This window comes from Phocoena phocoena, chromosome 1 (genome assembly GCF_963924675.1).
Source record: "Phocoena phocoena chromosome 1, mPhoPho1.1, whole genome shotgun sequence".
Classification (NCBI taxonomy): Eukaryota; Metazoa; Chordata; class Mammalia; order Artiodactyla; family Phocoenidae; genus Phocoena; species Phocoena phocoena.
Window position 1 is genome coordinate 166,057,695 of NC_089219.1, and position 25,776 is coordinate 166,083,470.

Below are 25,776 nucleotides of genomic sequence, written 5' to 3' on the forward strand. Positions count from 1 at the left end.
CCATCCTATCACCCAGTTCCACCGGCCAGCGGGTGGGAGAGTCAGCGTCCTGTGATTACACCCGAGCTCCCACTGTTAGCGGGGTTGAGGGTCTCACCCACCCGAGCAGTCTGTGCGCCCGCCCTCACGCTCCCCCCACCTCAGTCCTACTCAGGACAGTGCCGTATCTGTCCCCGAACTGAACTGGGTTTCACCCCAGCGAGCCACTCCGCCACTTTCTGACGGTCACCTCTCTTTAACCCTTTGGTTGCACAGGCCTCTGGGGAGCCGGTTTTTTACTTTTGACAGGTCCCTTTACCTGCAAACTCTAGCAGTGGAGGAGTTGGGCAATAAAGAAAAGAGAAGGCAGGACAGAAAGGGTCTGTCTTCTCCTGGGTTCTCCAGACAAACCCGGGGCTTCCTTCCTCAAATCGCGCCAGCTCCCAGCTGGCCCTCGTTGACTGGAATGTATCAGAATGCTCCGCTTTTAGCTTGCGGTTTGGCTTAGTGTTAGGAGCACTGCGCTGGGAGTCAAGAGAGCATGGGGTCGAGTTCCTCTTTCGCTAGCTTCTGGCTGTGCCTTTGGACCACTACTCCAGGTCCTCGGGCCTGGGCTTCCTCCTCTGTACAATGGAAAGAGGAAGGGAACGGAATGCTGGCCTGGATGATCTCGAGGGACATTTCGGGAGTCTACAAAGGTTGCAGCTCGGTCCCCCTGTCCCGGACCCGGACGCCCGCAGCCCTTATAGGCGGCCCCTCCCCCTGGGATCCAGGGCGCCCCACGCACCCAGCACCCGCGTCCCTCCCTCCCGACTCCCAAATCCATGGGTCCCTTATGTTATTCCTCGTCAAACGGACACTTGCGACGGTCCCCGCAGCCGCAGGGTCCCCGGGGTGCATCCGAGGAGCCTCAGGGCTGGAGTAGGAGGTCCACTTGCCAGAGAGAACGCAGAGGTTACCTGGCCTGCGGGGCGGGGCTGGGACGAGGGCGGGGCCTGTCCAGGGGCGGGGCCGGCGGCGTCTTCTGGAGGCCTGCCTGGGGCGCCGCTTCTGCGACTGGGAGGAACGGGACTTGGCGCGCGGCGCCGGGAGACTTCCCCGGAGGTGAGCGCCCTGCCGCGCAGGAGTGGAGGGGCGGGGCGGGGACCCGGAGTCCCCAGGGGGGGCGGGGACCGGGCCACTGGTGGCCATCGGGCGCCTGTTCCCCTCCAGGGGAGTCCTGGGCTGTTTCCAGCTCTCCTCCGGCGCCCCGAGCGCCCATTCCCTGGACCCATTCCCAGGACCGCGCTCTTCGCTCCTTGGGGCCCCGGGGGGCGGGGGCAGAGGGGGAGCACGTAGATACCTTGCCGGCGGGGCTCGGGAAACCTTGGCTGTGAATAAGTCACTTGCATCTCCACCGTGGAACAGCGCTATCAGACTTCCTCATCTTCACTTTCGTTTCCACCCTGGGAAGGGGCAGGTGGCTTCACTATCTTCCCTGGAAAAGGGAGACAGCCACCCTCAGCAGAGCCAAGGAAATCCCAGACAGTTACTGAGCCGCTCAACAAAAGGCCTTGAACCTCCGTCTCTCCGCCCTCATAACACCAGGTAGAGACTCCAAGGTAAATATTGTTGACTTTTATGTTTAAAACAAAAAATCTGCCTATGAAAATAAGAGCATAGTGGCAATGCTCCTGGAAAACCACAGTTGGAACGACATTTTTTAAGGGGTAAGGAAAGGGGTTGGTTGATTGTCTTGGGGGTGAGGGGTGCTATCCCAGGAAGTCTGCTGAGGCCATGTTGGGTGGGAATTGGTGGCGGAGGCTTTCCCTTGCAGTGGATTAGCTAGGTAGTCACTTAGTGTCTGGAACACCTATCCAGCACTGGGACCCACAAACAAGCAACTAACCCCAGTGTCCTCCAGATAGGCACTCTTGTGGAGCAGTGACCCAATCAATACCATGCCCTGTTTGGCTGTCAGGTGCATCTGGGATGTGTCCTCTTGCTGGGTGCCTGGAAGAGGGCGATCGTGATTACACACTGATGCTGGAGAGCTGCCCTGGGCAGCAGCCAGGCCTCTGCCAAATGTCTGTTGTTCGATCACTTTTCCCTGCATTTACTCAGCCAGGCTGAGCATTGACAAATCTGTCCAAATCTCCTGGACCCTCTGACTCACTTCACCCTTGTTCTTGTGAACAGAAGACAGTGGCCGGGCACAGCCAGTCTGAAAGGGAACCCTGGGACAGGGCCCTGGAAGAAGGTCTGTGGGGCTCTGAGTTGCCGGATTGTGGAGACATTCCAGGGGGTTCCCAGAGGAGGGGCCCAGGCCAAAGCTAACTGCCCAGCGTATTTTAACAATCCCTATGCCCACACCATGCATATCAACCCGACCGGTACTTCCATCCTAAATGACATCTCAGGATCATCCCCTTGGGTATTATAGCTCTGAGCAGAGGAAGAAGGCTTTAGATTCTGTTGTCTGAATGTGGAGCCATCCCTGCCAGCTTTTTGGGTTTCTTTCTGGGGAGGCAAGACTTCTGAGGACGTTGTGTCCCAGAGCCTCCTTTTTTGATTTCTCTGTATCCGGAAGTTTGGCGTTGCTGAGTGTTGAAATCAAAATAGGCCTGTTGTCTATTCATGCTCATAGACTCAGAGAGCAAGAAAACACTGGAATGTACAGTTCCTGAATCCACATGTGTTTGCTTCCCTTTTTGTTTCGTGGAGAAGAATGCAGAAAGCAGATTCAAATCTTCAGTCAGGTCTCAAGCTTCAGGAATTGCCAGCACTGGTTTTGCAGCGCCCTCCCCCATTTGGGGGCCACGACCCACACAGTGTGCTCAGCTTCATGGGACCAACTCAGGTTTGAGGCATTGTTCCTGCCCTTCAGAAGCTTCCAGGTTCAGGGGAGGAGAGAAAACCAGCACCTGCGTAACAATTAGAGAGCAAGTAAGTGAAATTAGGTGGCGTCTTCTGCTGGTTTAAAGAAGACAGCCCATGTGGGCTGGAAAAGGCAGCGAGGGCTTCGGGAGCTACTTGGTCTTCAGCTGCATTTGTTATAGAAACAACAGTCAGGCACCAGGCAAGGCAGAGGGCAGAAAGCCCAAGGATAATATGAGGCTCAGGCGAAGCAAAGGCGCTCGCTGCCCCTCCCCCATGCAGTCCAAATTCCCTGCCTTCCTTCCCAGCCCCACCTCCTGCCACTGTCAGTCCACCCCTGGCCCATGATACCACAGTGACTGCCCATGGCGCTCTGACTAGGCCTCTTCTGCATGCCTCTCTCTCCCTACACTTGCTCTCCTGTGCCCAGAATTCTCTCTGTTGGGGAATCCTCTGAGTTTGTTTTTTATTTTTGTTCTTGTTTTTTGGGGTTTTTTTGGCCATGTGGCATGTGGGATCTTAGCTCCCCGACCAGGGATCAAACCCGTGTCCTCTGCATTAGAAGCGCGGAGGCTTAACCACTGGGCCACCAGGGAAGTCCCGGGAATCCTCTGTTTTTTAGAAAGCACCTCAAATAGCACCTTCTCCAGGGAAGACTTCCGTGGCTGGCCCCTCCCCCAGCCTTCAGGCAGAGTTGGGGGTGTTCCTCCTTTGCCCTCCGCTGCTCCTTGCCCGCACCTTGCCTGCATCTCTACTGAACCGCGTGCACCCTGTACTGCCCAGTTGGGTTGAGGGGTCTTTGCCCTGCCTACAGAGGCGGGGCTGTGTCTCACTCTCCTCGCGGTCCGCTGAGCCAGCGTTGGTGTCTGGCACATAGCAGGCAGCATTTGGTAAATGATTCTTCACTGAAATTCAGCCAGATTTGGGCACTGTGAAGCACCTCACCTACTTGTGGGTTAAGCACTATTATTGGGAATTTAAAGATTGGATAAGTTTGGTGGAGGAATTCGCGTTTAATGTGGTGGCAGTACTCAAAGCACTTAGCAGGGGCCTTAGAACAGACTTCGAGGTCCTTCCTGATCCAGCCCCAGGGTATCTTCTCCAGCCTCACCTTCCTCCAGCTCCCACCTTGAACCCACAGCGGACTCCCATGCCTGGGCTCCCCCTCTCCCTTGACGGTGTTGTTTGACAGCCTCTGCCGGGAATGCTCACTGCTGTCCCAAGCTTACGCTTTCCCATGCACAGGACTCAGTGATCAGTGTCTATATCCCCTGGGAGTAGAGGTCCCTCGGGCTGGGTTTGCACGTCCTCCTTTGTGCCCTGCTACCCTGCCAGCACACCCTCTCACAGCGTCACTCCCTCTTGTGGCTGCACCCCACCCCACCCCAGTCCTGACTATTAGCGCCCTGATCTCTGGGACTGGGTTTATCCTTGATGGAGCCCTATCAGCTTACAGCCTTCCTGGCAGAGAGTGCCCAATAAACGTACATTGGATGGAAGTCTGAACCTGGGTGATGAAAATGTAAAAGAAAAGATAACACGAGGGTCATCTGAAAGGAAAACGAGTAAGATTTGGTGATGAGTAATATAGAGTAAAGGAGAAGGTTGGCTCATAACCTGTGAGGCAGGGGGAAATTGATTCACACGAGAGTTGGGTCCCTGGCCCAGGGAGAGGTCCATTCACATCCTTCTGAGCGCCGTGCAAAAATATTTCTGTTTTCTGGAGGATTTTCAAAGACCAAAATATTGTTACGTCACTTCGGGGCATTATTGCATCTGAAGTTATTGCAGGACACCCAAGTGGGGATGTCCTTTAATCAGCACTTTGAAAGCAGTTCAGGTCAGGATTAGGGGGAGATGGTGGGAGTGTAGTGGGGATTGCCCAGCATGTGAAAGCAAATGCGATCACTGCCAGAAGAAGCTAAGCTGAGAACAAGGTCTAGGGGAAAACCTACATTCTAGGGGCAGGGTGTGGGAGAGAGGAACTGGTGGAAAAGAGAATGACAGAAAGAGAGAAGAAAATCAAGGAAGCCAAGGGAGGAGATAGTTCAAGAAGAGATGGGTGGCCAAAGCTGTGTGTGCCAAAAAGAAGAACAGAGAGATTCAGGCAAGAATAGATGAGGAGGCCAACTTTGAGAGGGGTGCTTGCACAAGAAAGCCAGGTCTCATGGGGTCAGAAGAGGCTAGGTTACTGGGCAGTAGGATCATTGGGTGGAGTCTTCAGACCTCACATCTGAGGAATTTGACCCCAAAAGGATAGATTTTCTCTCAGCAGGGCAGGAGGAGTGGTCATGGCAAGAGAAGATAGTTTTGTTTGTTTTGTAAGAGATACAACCACAGTTGAATGCAGGAGGGAAGGAGCCCATTTATGGTAAGGAAAATGGATAAATTCCCCTCTTCACATTGATTGTATTTCATTGAACCTTCCTCCCCTCCCTTCCCCTCAGTTGTCCCAGAGAACTCTCATTTGGGGTAATCTCCAAAGTCATGGTATTGTGGCACCCAACAAGAGGATATTGCAACCTGGAAACAGCTGGTTCTCACCTCCCTGGCATGCGGTAAACTGTCTTAAGTGCCCCAAACATGACTTTGCTTCATAACGGCGGGGGCCGGATGTTTTCTCCTTGACTGTGCACAAATGCATGACACCAGCAATAACAGCAAACGCAAAAACAGCATTTACGCTGAGCCAGACACTGTTCTGAGTCCCTGTGAGGTGGGTGTTGTTATTATTCTCATTTTTCCAATGACAAAAATGAGGCCCAGGGAGCCCACCCAATGACACAGCAGTGAATGGAGAGCCAGGGTTCCAACTGGATGTGTCTGGCTTCAGGGTCCATGTGCTTAAACCACCATACTAATTCAAGATGAGCAGCTCACGCTTTGCTCTAGATGAATGTTTATGGCCGCAACACTACTGCAGGATTCTTAGTCCTTGCGCTGCTGACAGCATGACTTATCCAAGGTCACCAAACCAGTCACTAATCTATCTATCTATCTGTCTATTCATTGTAGGTTAGACTAGCATTAATAATCAATAAATGATTTACGGGCTTCCCTGGTGGCACAGTGGTTGAGAGTCCAGCTGCCAATGCAGGGGACACGGGTTCGTGCCCCGGTCCGGGAGGGTCCCGCATGACGTGGAGCGGGTGGGCCCGTGAGCCATGGCCGCTGAGCCTGCGCGTCTGGAGCCTGTGCTCCACAACGGGAGAGGCCACAACAGTGAGAGGTCCGCGTACTGCAAAAAAATAAAAACAAAACAAAAAAAATAAATGATTTACTAGTCAATAAATAATTTAATAGTCAACAAATAATCTACCACGTGCAAGACACTGCAAGGGACCCAGAAATACGAGCTACATGTATCATCTCATTTAATCCTCATAACCACTCCATTTTGTAGACAGGACAACTGAGCCAGCATTTGAACTTGGCCCTAATGAAGGTAAGATTGAAAACCACTTTCAGCCCTGAGTTTCTGTGTTGTGAGGTTCCGCCTCATCATGGTCCGAGACTTAACTGGTTCTAGAAAGCCCCAAGGCTAACTTTACTTTCTTTCCCAACACACAAAAGGATTGCAAGTATGAATCAATAAGACGCTGAGGTGTGTAAGAAATACTGCCTCTCCTTTTATTTTCTAGAGATCAACTTAATATCCATTTGCACCCTTTGTCTCACCAGGCTGGCAAGAATAGAAACTACCCCAGGGCGGTGTCATAATTTCTGGATCTTACGCAGTGCCGAGACCTCAGGGCAGGGCTGAGGGTGATCCCGCACCAGTCTGGTCCACTCAGGTTACCACTGAGCGCGCTCCTGACCCTGCCTCCCTGGCAGTGTCTGCTGCTTCTAGACCACACGGCCAAACTCTGGGGACTTGCCGAAGTCCTGTCCTCCTGGGACCCCCAGACCTCTCTTCCTTTCCTGTTTCTTCCAAACCTCACTGTTTTGCCCCACCAACTTCACTCCTCTCGCGACCTCCTGGGAGAGCCTCTGTGTCCTGGACATAAGTCCCTTTTGGGAAATGAAAGCCTGCAAACTGGAATCAGTCCTGTTACATACCTGGCCTGGGGAGACTTCAGGAGACTTCTAGAGGGTGGAGGTGGGCAGCGGAAGGTGGAAATACAAAGAGGGGGGAAAGTTTTCTACTCTCAAAAGATTATCTAGCCAAAGAAGCAGTTCCCTCTGAGAGTAAATTCCTAGGCGGGGAAAAAGTTGCTCTTCGAGGCTAGGATATATGTGGATTCATTATATTTATCCATTTTATTGGTACATCAATACCATTATTTTCCTGAGATATTTTCAAGAATATCTATAACAGATTTGCAAATCTGATGAAGGTGGGGGACGGGTTGTGATTGTGTCCTGGTCTGTGATTGCTGTCACGATACTCAGCAAGTCTCATTAGATAACTTTAGGGTTTATAGGCTGTGAAAATGCTTCCAGTTCAAACCTGCCATCATACACGTACAGAAACAGGACAAGGGAAGTTAAACTTGTCAAGGATGCCCAGGTGATGGCCGAAGGAGGGCTAGAACCCAGGTTTCCCCTCTCCCAGCCCAGAGCTTTTGCCATATCTCATGCATCTTGGAAGGGACCACCCACAGCGCCAAGGAGCCAAGTTTCTTGCTGACCCCTCCCCCATTCAGAATGGAGCACAGCCACCCCTGGCAGCCTGCCCAGGGCAAATTCCACATTCCACACACGTCCGTGGGGGCCCTGGACGCTGGGCATGTAGCAGGAATGTGTGTTTCCAGCAGGGGCGTGTTTCCCAGCTCTGTCTGCCCTGCTTACAGTCCCTGGGGCACTGCCAGTGAAATCATCTTTCCTCCTCTGCACCAGGCAGGCCTGGAGATGCAGGACCCCCTCCTCCTGGCCTGACTCCCTCCCTCTCCCTTCCCTCACCTCTCACCAGGGGGCGTCTCCCTCTGCCGAAGAGCGAGCGGACTTGATTTTACCAGCCTAGGGAGGTTTCTCTTTTTTTTTTTTAACATCTTTATTGGGGTATAGTTGCTTTACAATGGTGTGTTAGTTTCTGCTTTATAACAAAGTGAATCAGTTATATGTATACATATGCTCCCATATCTCTTCCCTCTTGCATCTTCCTCCCTCCCACCCTCCCTATCCCACCCCTCCAGGCGGTCATAAAGCACCGAGCTGATCTCCCTGTGCTATGCGGCTGCTTCCCACTAGCTATCTACCTTAAGCTCAGTTGGGAGGTTTCTCTTGATGCTCTTGTTAACCCAGCACAGACTGCAGATCCCTCCCAGGACAGTTCTCAAGTGTTTTGTAATCTCTCTTCACATGTCCATTTTCCGTGTCTAACGGATCATAGTTTAATAAGGTTTCTCTTGCCCATGCCTCCCCCCAGCTGCTTCCAATTTACATCACACTCCAAATGATTTTTGCCACTCTTAGCGGATTGTTTTGTGTCATTACTTTCAGGGGATGCAATATCAGACTTCCCAGCTCTCCATCTGCTCGGGCTTCTGACCTCGCAGCTGCCCATCTTTCCTGGCAATTTACTTTACCCCTGAACACGCGGGGTTTAGCTGAGTTGCATTCGGGGGGGCTGTCAGAGTCTCAGATGTTAATTTTCTAATTGAGGATATTGGTGCTGCCTGAAGCAGAAGATGGAGATGTTCAGTTCCTTGGTGAGCTATCTTTTCCCAAGGATTTTTAGATGCGTCACGCTAGTCGTTAGTTTTTAATAACCGCTCGGATGGAATTATTTCTTTCAATCAGATGCTTTAAAACTGTGTGCTGGAGTTTGTAATGAGCAGACAGAAGAGAAGCCATTTTTGTACCTGAACCATTTGGGTTTTCAACATCTTTCCTTCAGACTGTCACGCCTCTGTTTGATGGTGCTGTTTTTGTTTTGGTTTGGGGGGACTGCCACCTGAAGATATTAAAGACAATAGGGGAAACTTTTACATAATTTCCCATGAGTGCAGAAAAAAGAAACACCAAATCTCCCCAGCGTACTGAGAAATAATTCCGTTTCCTTCTCTCGCTGTTCCCCTTCAGTGGTTTCCAAAAGGAATACATTTCTGGTGAGGTGCAGTTGGATAAATGTCTGTCTGTGTACTTCAGCAAGCAAGAAATATTAGAGGATTCCACATCAATAACTGGGCTCTTCATTCGGTAACTGGAGGGTCCTCAAAAGCCTCTGTGGATGCTTCCCCAGGGTAGTAGAAACTATTATTGTTGCTATCGTATAGGTGATTAAGCTGGCGCTCAGAGAGGTTAAGCACTTCCTCAAGGTCACACATCTATTAAATTGTGGGGCTAGGATTTGAATCCAGCTACAAACTTCGTTGTCATTTTGACCTTTCCTAAAAATCAGAATTGTGTACACTGCCCAACGGATTCAGAGCCTCAAAGGGGTTGGGGGAGGGGGTGGGTAATTCCTTCTAGGGTGCATGCCAAGGAAGGAAAGACATCACAGTCCTGTTTTGAAATTCGGTCGTGATCTCCTCTCCCTGTGCCAGCTTGCCAGGAGCACTTGCGTGCTCTCTAAACGTAAGCAAGCAATAGGAACTTCTCAGCGGGGCTCAGTCCACAGCCCCTGGTGGCTTCCACACCCCTCAGCCCAGACTTTCCGGAGGCCCTCGGAGGGCTCTTGCCTTGGTCTTCGCCCTTTGTGCGCCCCCTGCTGGTCTCCAGGAGAGGCGCCTGTCCTGGAGCCTGAGAAGTGGTACCCAAGCCTCTCTTTTTCCTTAGCTCCAAGTAAAACGATGTGACCTGCCCAGCTCCCCTGCCTCAGAAGCCTCAAATAACCCTCCTCGAGCACCATCCAATGCTTCAGTCTTCAGGACTAAGAAGAATTGGGGGCGAATGTATGGCCCCCTTCTCAAAAGTGATCATGCAACATCCTGGTCATACTTTATTCCTGGGAGATGAGGCAACCTGAGTAGTGAGCAGTGAGGCCCATAACAGCTCTCTTAAGTCCCTACCTCACAAATCATGATCACTGAGCCAGCAGCATCAGTATTACCTGGAGGCTTGTTAGAAATGCAGAATCTCCGGTCTTTCCCCAGACCCGCTGAGTCAGAACCTGCATTTCAGCAAGATCTCTGGGTGATTCATATGCAAATCATCCTTGGAGGCTCTGTATCTATTCTGCAGTGTCCACAATTTTGATTTTTTTTTCTTTTGAAGATCAAAATGAAAACTAAGTTCACGGCTGGATTCAGATCCTAGCTCCACAACGTGATGGACATGTGACAGGCACATACTTGCCCTCTGAGCCACAGTTCAATAAAATGGTGAAAAGCACTATATGTCATTCTTTTTTTTTTTTTTTTTTTTTTTTTTTTGCGGTACGCGGGCCTCTCACTGTTGTGGCCTCTCCCGTCGCGGAGCACAGGCTCCGGACACGCAGGCTCAGCGGCCACAGCTCACGGGCCCAGCCGCTCCGCGGCATGTGGGATCTTCCCGGACCTGGGCGCGAACCCGCGTCCCCCGCATCGGCAGGCGGACTCTCAACCACTGCGCCACCGGGGAAGCCCCCACTGTATGTCATTCTTAACTTTCAGGGCTCATCTTATCCTAAATCTGAGACCCAATAATTATCCAGTGTCTCCTAGCTCAACCATAGTTTACTTAATCATACTGCTTAGAAATGTCAAACTCTGATGGCAAACCTAGCTTTTCCCCTAGAAACCCACAAGCTCTCTGCTCCTTGTGGAGAAGACAGTGGATTGTCTTCATCCTGTGTGTGGGTCCCCAGTAACTAAATGACCGCAGAAATGTCATGAAAGGGACATCTGGTTCCAAGGGAGGTGCTTCCTCACCACCACTGTGACAATAAAGATGGAGTGGATTATGGAGTTCCCTCCCTGGAGGGACAAGGAAGAAAGCCCCCGTGACTAATTGGCCCAGAGGCTGGGCATGAGATTTCTCCAGGTCTCTTCAGCTCTGATGTTCCATATGCCTCGATTTACAAAAGGGTAAATCCTTGATCTTTTTCAATTAAAATTCCACTTAATCAGAGACACACCTAAAGTTTTAAATACCCCTACAGAGAAAATCACTGTATGGCATAGAAAAACATCTACGTAATATTTTCTGTTTCTCCCTCCTAATTAGCTTTCCTGTTCTCCCTTAGGGAAACAAAAGCCCTTTCTCTCGATTCTCCAGGAAAACACTGACGACCATCCTCCCATCATCGAGGCGAGGAGGTCCCCATTGTCTCAGAAACGGAAGCGTTTAAACAATCAGGGACCCAGTGCCTCTGGAATCAGAACATACTAGAAGCCCCTTCTGTTAGGACTGGAGGTAAGTACTCCTGATGAAAATCACTCTCCTTCAAAGTGTTAATGGGGAACATATCACCGGGCACTTCAGTTGTGCTGTGTGCCTCAGGGGTACCACACGAGCAAAACTGGGTCCTTGCCCTCAGGAGATGGACAATCTGGAGGAGACAAGATGTCATGAAAATGCCACCATGAAAATGTACACAGAACAAGGGAGGGAGATAAAGTGCCTGTAGGAATATGAGAACCGTGTCACGAAAGAGTTGGCTTCTGGGGTAGCCTGTGAGGGATGAATTGGAGTTGGGTAAGCAGACGAGATGGGAACAAGCATTCCAAGCCCAGGATCAGCATAAGCAGAGAAATTGGGATCCAGTTTCACTCTGGGAGAAGGTGAGTTATCCCTGGAGCCCAGGCAAGACTAGATAAGCCAGAAGGTAGATTGGATGGAGTTTCCCCTCTGTCCAATGGGAGGGTTCAGGCACTAAGGGACCTCTCTAATCAGCCATTCCAGGAATAGATTATAGTCCACAGTGGAGTTTTATGCCCTGAAGGGTTGGGCCATTGCGGGCAGGGGGAGCTAGTGAAGGTTTCTGGTCAGAGCCGTGCTCTACAACCCCCTCATTTAGCTGAGCGAGAGATGCAGGTGTCGGGGTCAGGCTGGCTGTGGGCGGTCAGCTGGAGGGGTGGGCACTGCAGCAGCCCAGACAGGAGGCAGGGGCTGTGGGGCTGAATGGCACAAACAATTGGAAGTGAGGGGAATCGATGCTGGTGGTGGTGTCCTGAGATGAGCTTCACAGAATTAACCACCATCTGCATGGATGTACCTGAGGCTTCTTCCAGTGGGGGATTAAGGAAGCTGGTCTGACTTCACCCACGTTGTTAGAGTTTCATATGTACCGAAGATGGAGTTGAGGGTCCACAACCAAAGACTTACTAGACAAGCTTTGTATCGAAGCATCATGAACACGGAGAGATGCAAACAAACCCTAACGAGACCCCCGGGCACCAGCAAATCAGTAAACCGTTCTCCTGAGGTCGCACCAGTGCACGGAGACGCAGTGCGCTAATTGTCTGCTTCCTCTTTGGAGAACCGTCGTCAGGTCAGGCTTTGCCCTGCAGTGTTCATCTGTGATGCTCAGGGAAGCTGCTGATGACTGTCTCCCCTCGGGCGTGTGATGGGTCTGAGGAGAAGGGTGGCTGGAGAGCACGCTTTCTTTTTTTTTGGCATGAACGGACTGCCACGTCTGGCCATGGAGCGCTGTGGGCCTTGCTGGCAGACACAGAGAGTCACTGGATGGCTGCGGCATGTGCCACGTAAAGAACCAGACCTTCCTTCTCTCCTAGAAGTAGGAAGCAAGGTCAACATCTTCTGAGAGGGCCAAGGCCAGGCGGGATGGGTGAGGGAAAGCCGGTGAAGGTTTGGAATCACTCCTTAGGGGTAGGAGAGAGGGTGACAGCACGACTGGGTTCTGCATATTAGTGTAGGCACCAAGGTGGTTTTTCCTGACAGAGCTAAAGCCACCAGGTGTAGGCACGCAGAGGGCAGGTGGCTGGTATAGACAGATGGGATAGCAGAGCAGGGAGGCATCCGAGCTGGAGGTGTTGAAAGAGGGTTTGAAGAGAAGGTTTGTGGAGTCTAGAACCATGGGAGGTGTAAAGAAGCGGATGCATTTAAAGGTCATGGAAGGTTCAAGGGGAGTTACGAGGCCATCAGAGAGCCAGTGTAGTGGAAGGAAGGGCCCAAGAGACCCGGAAGGAGGAAGGTCGTGCTCAGAGAGTGGGAGAGAACTCAGCATTTCGAAGGGACCATCTCGGGGTAGGGTGGGCCTTCCCGCGGAGCTGAAAGGGGCGAGGGGCTGAGAGGCTCACCTTCCCCTGGGAGCCAGGGCTCATACCCTTTGTGACCCAGGGGAAGTGACCACAAGATCAGCAGATGATGACCAAGAGGTGGGCTACAGCAGTACCCCTGTACTGACCCACTTGTACAGCCACACCAGAGACGCTAGGCTTAGAGGGTGGACAGAGCTGTGTGGTCTTAAGTAAGTTACTTAACTGCTCTGGGCCTTAGTTTTCTCATGTGTATAAATGGGGAAACAATGATACCTCCCAAAGACCGGGAGGATGAGGGAAGGGAGGAAGCTCAGAGCTCTGTGGGGACGAGCATGTAGGCGAAGATGCCCACTCTGCGGTATTGTAGTTATCAGGATATATTTCTTTCCTCCCTCCAGAATTGAACCCAGTGGTTCTCAGATGCGAGTATGCATCAGAATCACCCAGAACGCTTGAGAAAACAGCCTGCCAGGCCCCAGCGCCAGAGCTTCTCTTTCAGGAGGACTGGGGTGGGGCCCCAAGTGGTGCTGATCCTGCTTGTCTGGGGACATCACTTGGGGCATCCCTGCTCTAGAGTCTTTCTAGAAACCTTGAGACCCTTGCAGGCAGGGACTCCCCAGCGTCCAGCAGTGACCAGTACAGAGTGGGAGGCTCTGCCTGGGAAGAGTTACTCTAGGACAAGCACAAATTCTCGGTACAGCAGATGGTCACCACGAAAAGAGGTGGTGTTGAATGAAAAAGAGGACACCCAGAAGAGCCTCAAAGTCATGGTGGTTTGGGGAGGAAGCTGGACTTGTATCTGGGGAGCAAACGCTTAGGTTCGAGGCACTGCAGTCACCCATGGGTTTTATTGGAACTGTTGTCAGAGGCGGAACGCTGGGCTGGAAGGACCATGGCCCCGGCGACATTGCAGCCTTCAAGAGTGCTCGTTTGCTGGCTTGTCCCTATGGGATGCTGTATTCTGCATCTGGAGAACATGTTTGCTCTGGGAGGGTCACCGTGTCCACTGGCCTTGAGCCTTTTTCCAAGGCTGACCTTGAACGTATTCACGTGTGGACTCAGTCCAGGATTTTTTTTTTTTTTACCATCTTTATTGGAGTATAATTGCTTTACAATGGTGTGTTAGTTTCTGCTTTATAACAAAGTGAATCAGCTATACATATACATATATCCCCATATCTCCTCCCTCTTGTGTCTCCCTCCACCCTCCCTATCCCCCCTCTAGGTGGTCACAAAGCACAGAGCTGATCTCCCTGTGCTATGCAGCTGCTTCCCACTAGCTATCTATTTTACATTTAGTAGTGTATATGTGTCCATGCCACTCTCTCACTTCATCCCAGCTTACCCTTCCCCCTCCCCTTGTCCTCAAGTCCATTCTCTACGTCTGCATCTTTATTCCTGTCCTGCCCCTAGGTTCATCAGAACCACTTTTCTTTTTTTAGATTCCATATATATGGAATGTTAGCATACAGTATTTATTTTTCTCTTTTTGACTTACTTCCCTTTGTATGACAGTCTCTAGGTCAACCCACCTCACTACAAATAACTCAATTTCGTTTCTTTCTATGGCTGACTAATATTCCATTGTATATATGTGCCACATCTTCTTTATCCATTCATCTGTTGATGGACACTTAGGTTGCTTCCATGTCTTGGCTATTGTAAATAGTGCTGCAATGAACATTGTGATACATGACTCCCTTTGAATTATGGTTTTCTCTGGGTACATGCCCAGTAGTGGGATTGCTGGGTCATACGGTAGTTCTATTTTTAGATTTTAAGGAACCTCCATACTGTTCTCCATAGTGGCTGTATCAATTTACATTCCCACCAACAGTGCAAGACGGTTCCCTTTTCTTCACACCGTCTCCAGCATTTATTGTTTGTAGGTATTTTGGTGATGGCTATTCTGACCGGTGTGAGATGATACCTCATTGTAGTTTTGATTTGCATTTCTCTAACAGTGATGTTGAGCAGCTTTTCATGTGTTTGTTGGCATTCTGTATATCTTGGAAGAAATGTCTATTTAGGTCTTCTGCCCATTTTTGGATGGGGTTGATAGTTTTTTGATACTGAGCTGCATGAGCTGCTTGTAAATTTTGGAGATTAATCCTTTGTCAGTTGCTTCATTTGCAAATATTTTCTCCCATTCTGAGGGTTATCTTTTAGTCTTGTTTATGGTTTCCTTTGTTGTGCAAAAGTTTTTAAGTTTGACTAGGTCCCATTTGTTTATTTTTGTTTTTATTTCCATTTCTCTAGGAGGTGGGTCAAAAAGGATCTTGCTGTGATGTATCTGCCTATGTTTTCCTCTAAGAGTTTGATAGTGTCTGGCCTTACTGGTTAGCTCTTTAATCCATTTTGAGTTTATTTTTGTATATGGTGTTAGGGAATGTTCTAATTTCATTCTTTTACATGTAGCTGTCCAGTTTTCCCAGCACCACTTATTGAAGAGGCTGTCTTTTCTCCATTGTGTATTCTTGCCTCCTTTATCAAAAATAAGGTGTCAGTCCAGGATTTTTATTACTATGTGAACCTTGGAGAAACCCTCTCCATTTGGAAATGAATGAACTGTTTTGCTCAGACAGCGGTCCTCCATGCCCAGCACTCCGACCGCCTGCCAGATGTGAGCCACCACCTGCCAGGAGAAACTTCCTCTCTCCAGCCTTGCGGCCAAGCTCAGAATCCCGGATCCTGTCAAAGAGCCCATTATGAGTATTATTTGTTAAGGATCAAGCATTTAACTTAGCCCAGGAGCAAGCCCTGGCCCCAGCCAGCGGGATTTGCAGGCTAACTGTGTTGCCCAGGGAGCAGAGGTGCCCCTGCGTGCAGGCTTCCGCATTGCCCGTGGAGACACCACGGCCCGTAACTCACCCAACGTGAGGCCCACGGCTCTGCTGAGCAGGCAACTACTAAGTCAAGAAAGGGAACCCACTCTACCGACGGCTGGGATTAAAGCTAAATGAATTCCACTCAAAGGAGAGGCTGCCGACCCTTCTCCCTCTGGCCTCATTATCTTAATTAACAGCGCTTGGCAGGAGTATTGAGGCCCGCATTGATTGTGCTCTTCCTGTTACCCCTCAGAGCCCTCGACACAAGTTAGCCTCAATAATCAAAACCCAGTTCTCCACAGCCCTCTGAATTTCCTACCAGCCCTCTTCCTCTAAGAGAATCACGGGGCTTCTGAGTTGGAGGGAATCCTGTAGACCGGCGTCTCTCAAAGCATGGCCTGAGGACCACTCGCTTCAAAGTACCTGGGCCAGGGCTTCCCTGGTGGCGCAGTGGTTAAGAGTCCGCCTACCGATGCAGGGGACACGGGTTCGTGCCCCGGTCCGGGAAGATCCCACATGCCGCAGAGCGGCTGGGCCCGTGAGCCATGGCCGCTGAGCCTGCGCTTCCCGAGCCTGTGCTCCGCAACGGGAGAGGCCGCAACAGTGAGACGCCCGCGTACCGCAAAAAAAAAAAAAAAAAAGTACCTGGGCCATAAAATGCACTTCCCCGGCTCCACCTGACCTACCGAGCTGAATTTCCAGGAGTTAGGCTCAGGTAGCAGCAGTGTTGGTTTTTTTCTCTTTAATTTTATTTTCTGATTGTGGTAAAATATACAGGGCATAAAATTTACCATTTATTTTCTGATTGTGGTAAAATATACAGGGCATAAAATTTACCATTTTAACCATTTTAAGTTTAGTGAGCATTAAGGACATTCACATTGCTGTGTTACCCTCACGATCAGCCATCTCCAGAAAGTTCTCATCATCCCAAATAGAAATTCTGAACCTACAGGACCGTAGCTCTCCCTCCACCCTCCTCCAGCCCGTGGCAACCTCTATTCCACTTTCTGTCTCTCCGAATGTGGCTACTCTAAGGACCTCATCTCTGGAATCACACAGTACATGTGCTTTTGTGACTGACTCATTTCACTTAGCATAACGTCTTTAAGGTTCACGTATGATGAAGCATGTGCCAGGATTTCCTTCCTTTTTAAGACTTTATAGTATTCCATCGTATGTGTACCACATTTTATCTCATTCGTCATCTGTCAGTGGGCATTGGGATCGTTTTTACCTGTTGGCTATTGTGAATAATGCTGCTATGAACGTGGTGTGCAAATATCTGTTTGAGTTCCTGCTTTCAATTCTTTGGGGTATATATATGCCCAGAAGTGGAATTGCAGGGTCCTGTGGTAATTCTATGTCTGATCTGTGGAGTCAGCAGTTTTTAAAATTTATTTTGCAGTACGTGGGCCTCTCACTTCTGCGGCCTCAGACCCCAGAACAACCTCACCTCTCAGATGGGACCCAGGTACCTGTATTGTTTTTAAAGTCCCCCAGTTATTCCAATGTGTGGCCAAGTTAGAGAACCATTGGTTTATACCAGTGATTCTAAAATGTGGGTGTGTACAAAATTTGCATACTTGTTAAGAGTACAGACCCCTGAGGCCCATCCCTAGGAGTCTCATTTAACTGGTCTATTGGAAGCCTGGGCTTCAGCGGGCTCGAGGCTCCCCGGTGGTTAATGTGTCGCCGGGATTGAGAGCTTCCTCCTCCCGTTCAGTCTCTTGTTGAAACAGGAACCAGCTGAAGCTGCTGGAGGTGACACTAACCACTCAAGTCTCTGAGCCCTTTGGGACCTGAGTCCGCACTGGTCCCCAGAGATGATTCCCAAGCCAGTCCCATGGGTTCTCCAAACTCTATCACACAGGCACAGAGGGTAGACTCATATATAGAACCTCCTTTTTTTCTACTCTTAATTGGAACTGTTAGCCTTGAATGAGAGTTCAGTCAGTTCTGCTATAATGCTTGTTCTGAAGTAATGAATCTGTTTCAACACGATTGACATATTAAGGAACAATATTGATATATTAGGGAACAACATTAACATATTAGTGAACATGAAATTTGCATATGCTCTGTGCCATATCTTAAGTTTAAATGAAGAAAACTGTACCCAGCTGAACCGACCTACATATGAGGAAGGAAAAGACCTCAAAAATCTGCCAGTGACCTCCTTGCTCCACCTGTGATTTGAGCCAACACCAATCCCCAACTGGTGTACAACTTCCCCTGATACCAAATAACCCCCTCCGTCCAGCACCTCACAGTAGCTCCCGAGGCAGCAACCCTCAGGTCTTTTACAAGGTAAAGGAATATTTATTGTAGTGTGTATGTATTTCTTAACCACCTAACACGTATAAGATGGTGCTACCATTTTTATGAGGTTTTCTGGTGCCGCTGATGAAGGTTTTGAGTGCTATACGCCGTCTTCTTTTTTCCTAGAAGCCCTGTGTGATTCTAAGTAGCGGAGTGATTTTTAGGAAGGAATGCCTATGTCGCCTGATGGCAGAACTAACAGTGTAAGTACCTGTCGCTACTCACCATCTTTTCAGTAATGGTTTAGGAGCGCGCTGTCGGGTTCCTCTACCTGCTGCCTCAGAGAACTCACTCCAGCCACCACTAGATGGCGCCCTCCTCCGCAGGGTCAGAAGCTGCGGTCAGCGACCTGCATTCAGGGGTTTGGGGTTTTAGGTCATTTCATCTCTCTTGGGTTCCCAAAGTCCATAGCTGCTGCCCACCTGGTCTGTCTCACTGCCTACACTTCATTCTGGCTCACTCATCTTTCTGAGGTCTGGTCAGGTCTGAAACAACTTCATCGCCCGGTTCTCATCTTTGAATTAGATTTGCCCTATATCAGTGCTCATTCATATTTATTTCAACGCGTTTTAGCTCCTGGCTCTCATTCCAGGACACCCCTGCGTGGGTGGTCCCTCCTCCCAGCTTCTGTCTTCATGAATAACCCCTCCACACTCCTGTCAGCTCAACTCACCTGGCCCCTCTGCTCGCCTGTCCTGGCACCTGACCCAAAGAAGACTGCTTCAGAGATGAAGATGTAGCTGTTTCACACCTTGCTGTATTTCATAAGAAAATAGGTCTGCACGATATCTTAGTAATATGACATAAGCCCAAATAATTTTCTTTAAAATCTGTTTGTTCAACTGGCCTTATCTACCTTACGGTTTAATTTAATTTTATTTTTATTTTTATTTTTTTGCGGTACGGGGGCCTCTCACTGCTGTGGCCTCTCCCGTTGAGGACGCGCAGGCTCAGCGGCCATGGCTCATGGGCCCAGGCGCTCCGCGGCATGTGGGATCTTCCTGGACCGGGGCACGAACCCGTGTCTCCTGCATCGGCAGGCAGACTCTCAACCACTGCGCCACCAGGGAAGCCCTAATTTTAGCTTCCCTATTATGGACTTGAAAATTCAGTATCTTGAATATGTATTGTTTGGGGCTTTCTTTCACCTGATATTACTACAAATTCAGGGTCAAGCCACCCAGTACAGTGTAGGCATTTGGAGGCCAGCCCTGAGTGGTCTGTAAAAAGACAGAATTGAAACTAGACATCTTAACTCTGTTATTCTGAGCTGGTGTTCTCACTTCCTTGTCTCTGCAGGGATTTTCCTGTCAGATTACATAAGATGAGAATTCATTCTGATGTTTGGATAAAACAACAGCTGCAAAACTGCCAGCAGCTTGGGGGCCAAGCTAGTTCTTTCCTGAAAATATGAGTTCAATATCAGAACACATTTATCTTGCAGTCACTTAAAATCCTCATTTGTGAAATCAGAGTCTCTAGTCTCTCTTCTTCTAGAACAGAGGTTGGCAAACTACAGTATTCGGACTGCAAAGCCTAAAATATTTACCATCTGGCCCTTTACAGAAAAAGTTTCCCAAGCCCCGTTCTAGAACATAAAACGTGGTGGTTGTTATATGTAGACTAAGGGTTCTCATCATGGGGTTGAAAGGGGTAGCCTTCAGGAGGTCAGTAAACCCTCTGAAATTGGGTGCAAGTTTTGGTTTATGATGCAAATGTGCATTTTTGGAGAGCAAAAGGGCAGGCTTGGTCTATTGTGTTTACCACTGTATCTCCTCTTCCTAAAACAGTGCCAGATACATAGATGCTCAGCAGGTATCAATTGAATAAGTTATTGAGGAGGGGGATGCTGAAGAGACAGGCAAGAGCTGGATGAAGGAAGTCTTTGCAGGGTTTTATTCCCAGAGCAGTGGGAGGAGAAGGGAGGGTTCTGTGCAGAGAGGCATGGTATCACCTGGGTTATGTTTCTAAAAGAACACCCTGGCTGCTGTTTGGAAAATGGAGAGTCAGCCCAGATATAAGAGAGACCAGTAAGAAGTCTCAAGCCTAGCCCCATCAAGAGATGGCGGCTTGAACCGAGTAGACTTGGAAGGTGAAACTGACAGGACTTGCTGAAGTGTGGGTGACGTTTCAGAGAACAGAGATGACCCTGCTGTTGTTACCCTGAGCCTCTGGGTGGAAATGGTGGAGAAATTAAGAGCCGTGATAAACATTCTCAGCGAGTTTTTTCTAATGATTATTAAATGACTGGTTGTTGGTTTATTTTTAATGGTAGGTTATATTTAATTTCTACCAACAGGAAATTGTTTAATTTCAAATATGAAATGGCAATAGTTGTATCCCACCTGACAGTATACATCAGTATACCACGCTGCCCTACTCTTAATGTGTAAATGCCTGCTTTTGATATTTTGGGTCAACTCAGAAGTCAATGTCTACTTCTGATTTGCTGTAAATTGTGTGTCGCAGCCTCAAAGGTGCTATGGAAACCCCACCACAAATTACCCCAACACAGCGAAACGTCTTCAGAGCCGGCAAGTGGTCCAGGGCTGGTGCCCTCTCTAGCACCATGACTGCTTCACACTGTCTACCCTGATATTGAAACTGTGCCAGCAATGGTTTTATAAACCAGGGCCCTCTTCCTATTTCTGTCTTTTCTTTCCCCCTCATTCTCCTGCCCTCTGAGCCATGTAGGTCTTTCCTTACCCGCCAACAGAGGCCTTCAGATATTACACATAGAGCAAGTTGAATACTTCACAGGCACCAAGGTGGAGGTGCCGTGCAGATGGGTAGAGGCGAAGCTCTCTGAGGGGTGGGCCCTCGTGCACTTTCTCTGTACCCCTCACAGCTCCCAGCACAGCACTGGGAACATAACCAGATACACTCATTCAGTGCTGTTTGCTGCTGTGTGTGTGAAGCAAATGCTCAACTCAGACAGTGAATTCGTCTATTGGGCTTAGGCAAGGGGACTGTCTTTTGTTCAGTTGTACACTCATGGGGTCACACAAGTGCCAGGCGTGCAGGAGGTGCTTAATACATTTTTGTTCAACTGTTGAAATCTGACTCTTTGTGGAAAACGACGTACCCAGTTTTTTTTTATGAGATGCACTGTGTAGGGAGTAAGGATGGATGAATGGAGATGACCTAGTATCCTTGACGGGTTAGAGGGGGAAGAAAATCAGTGGATTTATTTTCCACTCTTCAGCTGAGCCTGCCTTGGGCTAGGAATGGGGTCCCTGGCTGAGGTGAAGTTAAAATGTATCTCCTCCTGCTGTTTTCTCCAACTTCCATCGGCAAATCTTGAATGAATGAAGGCACAGACTTAGGAATGAATGCAGAGTTATCATAAAGGTTAAATGAAATATTTCGAAAGCACTTAGAACTGTGCTTGCTATGTAGAAAAATGCAGCATAAATGATAGTGAGAAAAGCTCTGTCTACACCAGACAGTATCTGCCAACAGCTACAGCCTTGGATCCAGAGAAACAAAGGGTCTAAGAAACAACCACATCACAGAGGAAACCCCCAAGTCCTAAGCACCCGTGCGCAATGCCTTGAGCTTAGATTCCTGTGTTTTCACTCTCCCTTCTTCTCCATAGGATCATGGGAGACCACCTTGACCTTCTCTTAAGAATGGTGCTCATGGCCAGTCCCGCGCTTGGAATTTCTTCCTGCTTCTTCAATGGTTGGAGAGCCTTATATCGTTCCTGCAACCTCACCCAAGTCCCTCAGGTCCCCAACACCACCAAGAGTCTCCTGCTCAGCTTCAACTACATCAGGACAGTCACAACCGCATCCTTCCCCTTCCTGGAGCAGCTGCAGCTGCTGGAGCTCGGGACTCAGTTTACCCCCTTGACCATTGACAAAGAAGCCTTCCAAAATCTGCCCAATCTCAGAATCTTGGACCTGGGCAAAAGTCAGATAGACTTCTTGCACCCAGATGCTTTTCAGGAACTGCCCCATCTCTCCGAACTTCGACTGTTTTACTGTGGTCTTTCCAGTGCTGTATTAAAAGATGGTTATTTCAGAAACTTGGGGTCTTTGACTCGCTTGGACCTATCCAAAAATCAGATTCAGAGTCTTTACCTTCATCATTCATTCCGGGAATTGAATTCCTTGAAGTCCATCGATCTTTCCCTCAACCAAATAACCATTGTTTGTGAGCACGACCTCAAACCCCTCCAAGGAAAAACACTCTCCTTTTTAAGCCTTGCTGATAACAAGCTGTACAGCAGGGTCTCAGTGGACTGGGGGAAGTGTCTGAACCCATTCAGAAACATGGTCCTGGAAACCCTAGATGTTTCTGGCAATGGCTGGGCAGTGGACATCACAAGGAACTTCAGCAATGCCATCAATGGAAGCCAGATTTTCTCTTTGGTTCTTACCTATCACGTGATGGGTTCTGGGTTTGGCTTCACTAACATCAAAGACCCTGACCAGCACACCTTTGTCGGCCTGGCCGGAAGCTCAGTGATACAGCTGGACCTTTCACATGGGTTTATCTTCTCCCTGAACTTCCAACTCTTCGAGACGCTCAAGGAGTTGAAGGTTCTGAATCTCGCCTACAACAAGATAAACAATATTGCACACAAAGCATTTTATGGACTCGACAACCTCCAAGTTCTCAATATATCACATAACCTTCTGGGGGAATTGTATAATTCTAATTTCTATGGACTACCTAAGGTAACCTATATTGATCTGCAAAAGAATCACATCGGGATCATTCAGGACAAAACATTCAGATTCCTGGAAAAGTTAAACACCTTGGATCTCCGGGATAATGCCCTTAAAACTATTGATTTTCTTCCAAGCATACCTAGTATCTTCTTGAGTGGCAATAAACTGGCTACTTTGCCAAACATCGCACTTACAGCTAACTTCATCACCTTATCAGAGAATAGGCTGGAAAATCTGGATAATCTCTACTTCCTACTCCAGGTACCCCATCTCCAGATTCTCATTTTAAATCAAAATCGCTTTTCCTTTTGTAACCAAGACCATGCCCCTTCAGAGAACCCCAGCTTAGAAGAGCTTTTCCTTGAAGAAAATATGTTGCAGCTTGCCTGGGAAGCCGGGTTCTGCTGGAATGTTTTTAAAGGGCTTTCCCATCTCCGAGTCCTATATTTGAATAAAAACTACCTGAATTTCCTTCCACCAGGAGTATTTCGTCATCTGACTGGACTGAGGGGACTCAGCCTCAAGGACAACAGGCTGACCGTTCTTTTTCCTGGTGACTTACCTGCTAATTTAGAGGTCCTGGATATATCCAGAAACCAGCTCCTCTCTCCTGATCCTGATTTATTTGCATCGCTGAGTGCCGTGGACATAACTCATAACAAGTTCATCTGTGAGTGTGAACTCAGCACTTTTATCAGTTGGCTCAATCAAACCAACGTCACAATATTTGGCTCTCCGGCAGACATATACTGCATGTACCCGAGCTCCATGGCTGGGGCTTCCCTCTACTCTCTTTCCACGGAAGACTGTGATGAAGAGGAAGTTTTAGAGTCCCTAAAGTTTTCCCTTTTCACCTTCTTCACTGTCACTTTGACTCTGTTCCTCGTGGCCATCCTCATCGTTACGAAGTTTCGGGGGTTTTGTTTCATCTGTTATAAGAAAACCCAGAGACTGGTGTTCAAGGACCCCATCAAGGGAAGAGAATCAGAGACGTACAAATACGATGCCTATTTGTGCTTCAGTAGCAAAGACTTTGAATGGGTGCAGAATGCTTTGCTCAAACACCTGGATGCCCAGTACAGCGATCGAAACAGATTTAACCTGTGCTTTGAAGAGAGAGACTTTTTGCCTGGGGAAAACCACATCGCCAACATCCAGGATGCCCTGTGGAGCAGCAGAAAGGTTGTCTGTCTCGTGAGCAGACACTTCCTTAGAGACGGGTGGTGCCTCGAAGCCTTCAGTTACGCCCAGAGCAGGTGCTTAGCTGACCTCAGTGGCGCCCTCATCATGGTGGTGGTGGGGTCCCTGTCCCAGTACCAGCTGATGAAACATCGCTCCATCCGAGGATTCGTCCAGAAACAGCAGTACTTGAGGTGGCCTGAGGATCTCCAGGATGTTGGCTGGTTTCTCAACAAACTCTCTCAGCTCATTCTAAATAAAGAAAAGGAAAGGAAGAAAGACAATGACATTCAGTTGCAAAGTGTACCCACCATTTCTTAGTCAAAGGAGCACTTTTCCACTTATCTCAAGCCACAAGCAACTCTTCCCTTTTTATTTCCACTAAGTTACCATTTGGGGTCCTTTATGAAGTTGTTGTTTTCCTACGATGAGAACCACATAAATCTCTTGATTTTCATAGCAACACGACGTTGTTTCACTGATCTCCAAATGCAAAGTAATAGATCTAGAAAATTGCAACTGCCCGCAACGGTTCCCGCTCTCCATCGATTTCCTTTCAGACCCGGTAACACTGTTCTCTCCTGTTGCATCGACTACGGGATATATCCTAGTCGTGGGAAGGGCACCTTGGGAGAAGTTACAGATGGCCGACACCCTTTCTCCAGTGTTCAGTTCCAGAAGGGGCTGCTCGGTGATTCTGAGGGCTCTGTACATAGCAGAACAACATTAAGTAGAAAACAGAGAAACAGGTGTGCTTCCTACCATATCCATGGGAACAATGCCACTGCTCAGCGTAGGTCACTCTCAGTCTCAAGGATAAGAGGTGGCTCCAAAGAAGCTGGGTTGAGAATAACTAGATCTCTTAGGGCCATATTGCTCCTCTTCTTCTCACCTTTTGGGTCTAACCCTAGTGGGCCGTGAATATTCTTTTTGGCTTGCAACCTTTCTTTTGGGCTGGCTTTCAAGAACCTCCGTGACTTAGCAACAACCTATTTCAGCTTTATTTCCCCCTACATCTCATTTATCAACCGCTCAGTCTGTTGCAGAAAGAACTTGTACTTGGACCAAGAACCTGGTTTGAGTTCGGATTCTGCTGCTCATGAGCTGTGTGACCTCGAGCACGTTACACACCCTCGCTGGGCCTGTTTTCTTATCTGTAGGCGTGATTGCCTCTACCTCACAGAAGGTGCCATGAAAGTTAAATTGACCAGGGATGTCAGGGCATCTCCGATCTTATCCTTTCTTTTTCTTTTCTTTTTTTTTCACATCTTTATTGGAGTATAATTGCTCTACAACGTTGTGTTAGTTTCTACTGTATGACAAAGTGAATCAGCTATATGCATACGTATATCCCCAAATCCCCTCCCTCTTGCGCCTCCCTCCCACCCTCTGTATCCCACCTCTCTACGTGGTCGCAAAGCACCGAGCTGATATCTCTGTGCTATGCAGCTGCTTCCCACTAGCTATCTATTTTACATTTGGTAGTGTATATATGTCCATGTTACTCTCTCACTTTGTCCCAGCTTCCCCTTCCCCTTCCCAGGGCCTCAAGTCGATTCTCTACGTCTGTGTCTTTATTTCTGTCCTGCCCCTAGGCTCATCAGAACCTTTTTTTTTTTTTTTTAGATTCCATATAGATGTGTTAACATACAGTATTTTTCTCTTTCTCACTTACTTCACTCTGTATGACAGACTCTAGGTCCATCCACCTTACTACAAATAACTCAATTTCCTTTCTTTTTATGGCTGAGTAATATTCCATTGTATATATGTGCCACATCTTCTTTATCCATTCATCTGCTGATGGACACTTAGGTTGCTTCCATGTCCTGGCTATTGTAAATAGAG

The 25,776-nt window shown here is 48.8% G+C and overlaps 1 protein-coding gene across 1 annotated transcript; it reads left to right on the top strand.

The window, feature by feature from the left end:
* The first annotated feature begins 1,031 nt into the window (after nt 1–1,031).
* TLR5 (toll like receptor 5) lies at nt 1,032–24,304 on the top strand. The gene is made up of 3 exons (XM_065897246.1): nt 1,032–1,083; nt 10,943–11,112; nt 21,669–24,304. Exon 3 carries the CDS (start codon nt 21,673–21,675, stop codon nt 24,247–24,249), a length of 2,577 nt encoding a protein of 858 aa, XP_065753318.1. The 5' UTR covers nt 1,032–1,083; nt 10,943–11,112; nt 21,669–21,672; the 3' UTR covers nt 24,250–24,304.
* The last annotated feature ends 1,472 nt before the right edge of the window (nt 24,305–25,776 follow it).